This window comes from Topomyia yanbarensis, chromosome 2 (assembly GCF_030247195.1).
Source record: "Topomyia yanbarensis strain Yona2022 chromosome 2, ASM3024719v1, whole genome shotgun sequence".
Lineage (NCBI taxonomy): Eukaryota > Metazoa > Arthropoda > Insecta > Diptera > Culicidae > Topomyia > Topomyia yanbarensis.
This window is the reverse complement of record NC_080671.1, coordinates 362613185-362622515: the sequence shown is the minus strand read 5'-3', so window position 1 is coordinate 362622515 and position 9331 is coordinate 362613185. Positions and strand designations below refer to the sequence as shown.

General features: G+C 37.6%; 1 protein-coding gene across 4 annotated transcripts in view; it reads left to right on the top strand.

The window, feature by feature from the left end:
- Nucleotides 1-1030: 1030 nt before the first annotated feature.
- Nucleotides 1031-9331, top strand: part of LOC131684412 (protein kinase C-like) — a 44312-nt gene continuing 36011 nt past the window's right edge. For 2 of the 4 annotated variants that reach the window (XR_009304650.1, XM_058967263.1), the window contains exon 1: nt 1032-2047. Coding sequence is in view for 3 of the 4 variants with exons in the window: in XM_058967263.1 (XP_058823246.1) it covers nt 1897-2047 (151 nt within the window). In the remaining variant the exon portion in view is untranslated. Of the gene's footprint in view, nt 2048-9331 lie in introns of all 4 variants that reach the window. The other 2 variants (XM_058967264.1, XM_058967266.1) reach the window with 2 other exon arrangements.

The window sequence follows — 9331 nt, the reverse complement described above, 5'->3', positions numbered from 1 at the left end:
TAGCGATCTTTATTATTATAAATGCAAAATAATTGATTTCCCCATAGAAAATCCCATAACTTTAAACGTAATGCGCAAACCCGGGAAGCAACCAACCGCTACCAAATTTTGCACAGGCTTTGGGAACCACAAAAGGAACTTAAAAAGTGCTGTGCTGAAAAATGTCATATGTCGAGCCACATGTACAATGTACAATCACCAGGTATCTGCTACGCCGCCATGATTTCAACACGCAGAAAAAAGATTGGTAGGTTCAATAAAAATATGAATTAAATTCAATAAATGAAATTAATAGTCGTGAGACAATAAATTTATTTATTGAATTCAATAAAATTTATTTATCGCTTCAATAAATAAAATTGTTCAACTTTTAATAAATATTTTATTGAAATTAAAACAAAATTACTGAAATTAAAATGTTTTTATTGAAAGCAAAAATTTATTCTTGTTGGCATAAAAAATATTTTTAGACCAATAAGTTTGTTGTTTGAAGTAGTAAACAATAAATGATAGGATATAATAACACATATTTTTGGGTTAAATATGCTTAATTTTTCCGCGTGAAAGCCAACATCTAAAACGTCACGCTAAGGTCGATCCACAATGAACAGAATCGATTACGTTCGACACAACTTTGTGAAAGTCGAGTTCGTTTAATTTATTGATGCATCATGGTGTACAGTTTTTGTTATTCATCGACATGTCCAAAACAACATTTTTCATCAATTAGCGGTCCTATATTTTCGCTTTTTAACAAACAACTAAAGATTGAATCATTCCGTACCATGCCTGACTATAGTGAAGATCGAGCTTCGAGCAAAACGAGCAGAACAATTTGAACTACAAATGGGATAGGGGTGCCATATACGAGACAACCACCGATAACTGTCGCTTCAAATTACATTTATTTACTGCCGGTAAAGAAGAAGATATAAGTACATGCTTGACAGTGCTGTCTAACAAGTAACCCAATGAATCTGTCACGCGAAGACATCTACGGCACGGCAACTGTCAGTGGGTAAGTAAAACAACCCAAGGTTGCAAAGAGCAAGCGTGTATTCGCGGAGATGAGAATCATGCCGTTAGCTATTCCATGATTGTATATACGCGAAAGTATCACAGCACTTGGACACACAACAAGAGAAGAAAGTGCGATGATTCGCTGAGAGAAATTCCTCACTACTTTGTGCCCTCGCAGTGAACATTCTTGTCATCATCGCATCCACACATAATTGCACATGCCAATAGAGACTAACACCGTAGTGGCATGACATTTACGAGTTTCATTCATTGTCATATTAGTAGGTAGCAGGTAGAACTTATACGCAGATGTTACGATCTCTGGTGTGCTGTTTAGCAAAAAGTGAGCAACCCAATCCCGTTTCTCCGAGCAGATAGTGTTCTTATTCTCGCTCTCAGATAGCCATCAGTTCGTTTTCTTCAAAGCCCATCAGTCAGTCGATGTAAAAAGGTTTGATGGTGCAGAAATATGTATGAAAAGTGAAAAAATCGACTTTTTCTCCTCGGGATCAAAAGGGAAAAAGTAGAAGGATATACACACAAAAGAAGATAAAATATCCATTTCATGTGATAGGTATTAGATATTTTGGGTTTTCCTTTAGTGCAAAAGTGATTCAATTTTGTAGTAGGCACGGTGCAATAAAAATTTGCAGCAAGAAGAAATTTACGTGGGATACAGATCTCGTGAGGAAGTTGTGAGCCTGCACAGTGATAAAAAAGTGTTGAGTGTAAAAAAGAAAGGAAGATAGCAAGTAACGAAACGTGTGTGGAATATCGATTTCGTATATCGTCACAAGAACCTCCGCTGAGCATTAGGATACAGGAACAACATTTGCATCTTTCCGCCCTGGAAACTAAGACTGCAAGGACTGGAAAATGTTTACGGGTACACTCCGTTTGAAAGTCTGCGAAGCCTGTGGTCTGCGACCGACGGATTTTCAAACGCGACATGCGATGACTTTTGGCAGACTGGGCGATCAACTCATCGATCCGTATGTCTCGATAGATGTTGACGAAAAATTCATAGGTAAACCATCTTTAACATTATGAGTAACCACTGGAGATCCATAATTGCATAATTGAGCCCTTTGTAATTGCTATCCCCTTTGCCGTTCTCGATTTATGATGGACCTTGAGATTTATAAAATTTTCCGCTGGAAAATCATCTACAACTACTAGAAAGAAAAATGCAGGTTGGAAAAATGTCTTCCTCTCATATTGACATTTCAAAATCACGGCAATAGTGTAAAATGAAAATGGCTGCCAGCAAGAAGGAAAATGGAAAAATGTATTGTGATGCATTGGGGGAGGAATTTTCTCGCCACTCGCTCCATTCCGCGAATTCCGTTTGAACACCCTCGGAAGCGGACATATCAAGTGCTGCTTGTATGAGGACGAGTTCTGACCTCATATCGATAAGAATTATAAATGTGCTCTAAATGATCTGCAAAGAAAAATGCGTCCAGTTGTGAGCTGTGAAGGGATCGCATGGTCCTGGATTTTCCCAGCAGAGCGCCAAGTATTCGTAATGCGAGGGGCTGAAAGAAAATTCTCCCTTTTGGAAAAGTCAGTGCTTATGGTATGGTAGCGTTTGTTGATGTTGGAACGAGAGCGAGAGCGAGTAAAATGAGGACAGTGTATATGTTGCTATGAGTCTATTACTCTCGGTGGTCGTGTATGGGCATGGTTGCCAGTGGTTGATGGACAGTTCATGTTTGGTTCTAGATTATAACTGTTTTAACTTTTATGCTCATATTTTTATCATTTCATCACATGTTGATTTTGTTCGACCGCATGTTCTACTCTTGTTACTCGAATAGTAGGAAAACACCTGTTAAAATCAACCTAGTAGTGCAATAATGACTTTCTTATTCATGAACACCATGAATACTAATGGCATTTTCGTTTCAGGCTTGGGTTTACACCGATGTAACCCCTTCTTGCTCAAATTGTTAAGGGACACAAACGTTTTCAAACAGCTATAACTTTTGAATTGCGCAAAAACGAGTAAGATAAATAAATGTGATTATTACCGTTTTTTGAGCACCAATTGTATAACAAGCATTAGTTAAAGAACAGAAGTTATTGCAATTTATCCGATTGGATTCCGACGGAGCAGGGACAATTTACGTTGACGACGAAAAACGAAATTTTAGGCTATCGTAGTTATTTCACAATATTATTGAAAACTGATAAAACCTATCAATTTAGACTGTATTCGGCTACATTTTCCATGCAATTGGACTATTGTAAATATTCTAGAAGAATTTTGTTGAGCATTAGAAGTTAAGGATTGAGCAGCTTCTAACACTGCGAGGGAAGCACCTATCTTTATGAAAAAAGGTTTTTCGGGTTTCTTGAGCCAACCTCTTTCAACGCTTTAGCGCTTATAAATTTTCAAACGCGGTCTCAAGCGTGAACCTACAAATTCATGCGCTCGCGTTATCATGAAACGGTCACTTCCGGAAATCTATCCTCGTACCAGTAGTCTAGGCCCATGCCTTCAATTGGACCAATTAAAAAAAGAAAGCTCTCATATCCACTGGACAACACGTTGCGTGGCGAGATGACCGAGAACTTGAGTGATATGGGGTAACTCACTGAAAACTAAATACACTCAGTTGTTTTTTACGCAGAGGATATATGCTGCGTAAATAAAAATTGCGTAAATTTTAAAATCCGTGTGAATGAAAACCGCGTAAATTTCAAGTTCTGCTTAAATTTCAAAATCCGCGTAAATGAAAACCGCGTAAATTTCAAAATCCGCGAAAATTTAAGAATCCGCGTTAATGGAAACCTCCTAAATGGGTACCTCGTAAATTCAAAAATCCGCTTAAGAAAAACCGCGCAAAAACCGCATTAAAAACAATGAGCAGAATGACCGTCCGCTCAACCATCCAAGAACGCACGCATACATGTGAATAGCCACACAGTTACAACATCGAATCAAATACACGCAGCAAATACGTTAACATACGAACGCTAAATCCCTTTGCGATCATCCACGCACACCTACGTCCGCGATCGCACAAACCTAGTAAGACCCCGGTAATAAGTAGAACGTTTTAGCACTTACGATGTTACAAACGCGGTCACGTCCGGAGGTCTTTTCCCTCCGTCCTAGCATCTTAGGTCCATGCATTCAGTTGGATCAATAAAAAAACAACGCACATATCCACTAGACAACACATGAGAACCGGGTACTCTAGTGATATGGAAGAACTCACTTTCTTCTAGCAGCTGAACAGTACATCGAAAATTAAGTTTCAGATTCGCGGCTCGCGCGCGATGATCCAAGAACACCCGCGAGTATGCGAAAGGACACACGGTTATAAAATAGAATTTATACACGCGAAGCTACATACACGTTAGCAGATGCGACATACAAACGCACACGCGATCGAACACACATATCTGAACTGTGCAATCACATTCAGAATAGCGGCCCGCTGTAACTGGCCTTAAGGTTGAACAGAGAAGGGGCAAAAATCGAAAACGAAAGAAGCAGATTTTTTCCACACCGTGTGTTAGATATTCATAAAAATTAATCAGCAGTACTGTAACAACATTCTACATAAAATGATTGATTTTTATGAAGTTCTAACAAACTGTGTGGAAAAAAACTGCTTTTGTCGTTTTCGATTTTTGCCCATTCTCTGTGCAACCTTAAGCAGTGTTTTGGTGAGTAACATTTTCCGTCTCGCCAGCAATTGTAGTGAGTAGTTCTGACGGGGAACCCTTCTGAGAACCTAACTCTACAGCTCCAATAGGACAACTCTCGGAAAAAACCCCTTAATAGCACAACCATTGACGCATTCCCTATAATATACTGCAGATATCCAAGAGTGATGAAAGAATGCTCTTTATCTGTTGTGTGTCCATCAAAAAACATCTTTAACTGGTCGGCAAGTGTACCCAGGAACCTATGGGTATCTATGGATTTTTTCACTAATTTGGACACTTTAGATGTTTTGGATTCAGGAACTTTTCCACTTTTTGATTCTGTGATATTGAAACGGATGAATGTATCTGGTTCTTGGTAATCCGGATTTTCCGGAGTGGTGTTCCAGTACTATTGCATTATTTATAAATGTTAATATCTATATTAATAATAATATGGGTATGAAAGTTCCTCTAATTGTCTCAGAAGTTTGTTATTTATTGTTACCGGATCATATCATCGCTGTTGTGCTATCTTATGCCAAACGCCATTTAGTTTATTTCGAGAAAAACGATTTTTAAAGTTTGAGATAAGACTATCTTGAAACTTTTAAATGGTATAAACAATTCAAAGAAGACTACTGATTCTTCTATTTATTCTGTATTAATTTCTCAAATGTTACGAAGATCGATTGACTATGTTGCGAGTTTTTACTAAAAATGTAAACAAAAGTCGCACTCACACGTGTCATAGGTGTGTATTGATGACAAAATTTGTATGATGTCATTAACGTGCATGGAAAATTTTCCATAGAAAAAAATCATGAATTATTAACTTTTATTCATATCTTTGGCTACATTTAGTCTATAACAATCGGTGAGATGCATTTTGAAGGAAACGAGTCAGGGAATCTAGAAAAATAGTTATTTTTAGTTACAGTGTTGCCAAATATGCTATATTTCCAGTTTAAAACTTAAACTGCATTTTTCTCACAATTCGTGTATTTTGTTTTGAAAATGATTATGCCATTGTGTTTCTAAGATAGTTTTACACATAAAAACATTATACATCGAGGTAACATGAGCCGATCCCCAGACACAGGCATTTGAAGCAAAAAATTAAAATTTTCTCAGCACGTTTCTCGCTATATCTCAGTTACCAAGCAAAATTCTGAAAACGCCATTTTATAGAGATTTTTTAGATAAGTGATGTGGCATATCTAACTCAGATTATCTCAGAATGGCGTTTGTCATAAGATATCATAACGGCCACGATATAGCAATTTGACCTCGAAACGGTCCCTCACGACCCCACGGGAACCTGCTTCGGGATGTTCGCCCTTCCCCAGGCCCCCGCTTACCGCATCATCAACTTCATTTCCCCAAAAGCTATGTTACCAAGCTGTTCTAAGATGTCACCAAATAACCGGCATTAAGCCGAACCGAACTGAGCACCATAATTTTTTCCTGGTATTTTTAACGCCAAAACTCGTTTTTTGATAATTTACTATTATCATTGACAGTTTTAGGTTGCTTATTTGCTTTCGATTACTATTTGTGTTCTCAAAAATAAATAGATGAACAGTGCTACATTGGATGCGATAGCGATTTTTAGGCAGGAACCCAAAATGGTACTTGGTTCTCTTTGGCTTAACACAGGCCAAATATCAACTTCCAGCTTGGGTAAAAACAATGGAATTTCATGGATTGAAATTTGAAAAGGTAACCGTCAAAAAACCGCGACCTCGGACGAGACAGGCTCAATTTAATTATTTAGGGGGGGGAATAGAGTTTCGATCAATTCGCTTCACCCATCTTTCCAAAATAATTTGACAAAAACTGTTTTTTACGCTAGAACCCTTACCCTCCCTTAAAGCATATTATTATCTAAAAGGTTTTTGTTTTTGAAAATTGTTGAAACTTCATAATCAAAAAACATTCATCGTAGGTAGGGTGTTTTGCCAATTTTAACCATGGTAGGCAAGGTTCCCCATTATGTCTTTGATTATTTTGACGATTACTCGATCTACAAAGGATGACGTAGTAAGACGGGACTATTCTGGTTTGAAGCTAAATAAACTACCAGATTTTCAGAAATCGTTTGCATCCCTAACGGTCTGTTTAATTTTTATGAAAGGAGATGGTAAAACTTTTACACAATCGTGGCTTCATCATCTTCATTTCATTTCATCTCTCGTTTTATCATCCTAAGATTTTCTTTTTTCATTCTAGCGGCGCCTACCTAATTGCTGTTACTTTATAATTGGAAACGGTTGTTTTCTCTATGGCACTATAAAGACCTGTTTTCTAAGTTCACTGTTATAAAATGCATAAAAGTACTGGCACTAGATAGAACCATTAGCATGAAGGTTTTTTTTCTTCCTAAAACCTGCTACATTTCGCTTGAGGTATTCTGCAGAAGATTCCCACATATTTATATCCTCAAGTGGTTGTACGTGTACAATATGCATACCCTTAGCTAATACTTAATGTAAACTGCATTCATCCTAAATTACTTCCGTTGAATCAGACCATGATACACAGCGTAATTTAGTATAGCAATTACAACATATTTTAAAGCGCTCATATCTTTCTTAAAATGTTACAGTTCGAGCTTTTACTTAATTACATGAATTAGTATACTAGTAAGGCAATCAAAGAATAATTATTATCAATTATTGGACATGGTACATATAGAGTTGAATGGGGTCAAATAGGTATGGGGGTACAATAGGTATAGCGCATTATCTTTGCTATGTTATTGCAGAAGTCTCATCTTGTGTGAATTAGAAACACGGTCGAGAACATCGTTGACGACTATCATTTCGGCTGTTACCATGGATCAGCTGTGTTAGTTACGGCGTCATTTATGTTTTCTATGTTCTGCGAAAACGCATTGTCTTTCGTCCTCCGTACAGCACATTTAATCAATGTAAAGAATGTTAAGTGAGTTTTTTCTTACGTTAAAGTTAATGCTGAACACGAGTTTTGTGTTGGTTTTCGACGTTTTTGTATTTTAACAGAATACGAACATCAACATGAAACATGCGCTTGGGGGCAGCCGCTTGGGGACACGATAGGTCAGCCGTTTAGGGGTACTATAAGGTCACTACTGTTCGTCTCACAGCTAATCAACCACGTGAGCCGGATTGGACAACTTCAATTCCACGCTCTGACGACGACGAGGATGCCGAAGAAGTCATTTGCAAGTTTAAAGCCAGAAGCAGCTGCCGGAACATGTTTTTTCAACATTTTCTTTCGCGGTTTCCTGATTTTTCACATAATTTGGAACTACTCATTTTCGTACCTGAATGACGTGAATTTAATTTTTAACTAATCTGCAGTATTAATACTCCTCAAATAAAAGTTGAACCGGTGCTTTTCTAAGCGTGTACATTGTTTAATTTAACCTCGACTATAGTGACCTATCGTACCACCAGATTTTAAAAACATCGAATAAAAGTATTCCCCTTATTGGATTTAGGTGATTTTTGGTGTTCCTGGAATCGCTGACCTCAATTTTCTAAGACCAGGAGCTGTATGCTTCGGCTTTGTGTCAGAGCTTCCTCGAGCTGCTATACATAATGGACGGCCTCTTAAGAGAAAAACTTAAGCCTTTACAATGAATCTCATCTGTATATTGTTTTAGGAGCAGAAAAAATGTCTACATATGGATCGTCAGAGTCACACTCATCCTGCGCGACGAGAGCATTATGATTTCTAGTGGTTGAGCGACGTAGCTTTTTAGTATTTCTGGAAAAGAGTGCTTAGAGCGTCTTCCAATTGAACGCTTTAGATTTCTCGGGCGGTTTTTGTATGCTGGGCATTAGGGGAGACCGGGGCTGGTTGGCCGAGTTTTGCTTTCGGAATTTCTGTACTCATTCTGGTTAGACTTTTTGAAAACCGGTTTGCGCTGTCATAAAGATACAAAATATGTAATTTTTTTCATTCATGAAAAAAATCAGGGAAAAAGAAAAATCGGCCAACCAACGCCAGGGCTGGGGTAGCTTGGCCGAGTTTGGTAAAATAAGTTAAACACGTCAAATGTTAATAAGTTAAACACGTCAGTGGAAAACTTTTAATTAAAAAAAAAAATCGTTTTTTCGTATATAGGTAAGGAAAATAAAATCCACGCTTACACTTTCGTTTGATTTCATTTTTCTGCTCCTTCAATACGGCTTTTATTGGGGAATCGGTCAAAATTTGAGACGATCGGCGTTTACGAACTTGCCACTTCTTCGAAACAGATCGTGCACACGCGGTCTGACGTCTTCAGAGAGGCTTACATCTGCAGCAGATTCTATGCTAATGGACGAGTTTTGTTCGGGGTTGGGTCGATCTCTGACAAATCCTGCCAGAAACTCCTCAGGAGGAAAAATTTCAGGATTGAAGCGGCACACGCCAGAGACTCTAAAACCTGCTTGACATTTAATTCATAAAATATTGGAATCAACTTTTTTATAAACAATTTCCGACTTTAAATGATTCTAATCTCTTATTTTTATTTGGTAATAATTTTAAATTATTTTTATTACTTATTTCTCGTGCATATTTTTGCTTATAATCATCAATATTAGCATAATATCAAATTATGCTTTGAAAAGGTTGGCATTTCACAAATATCAAAGTGTACATTTCTCTACACTAAATT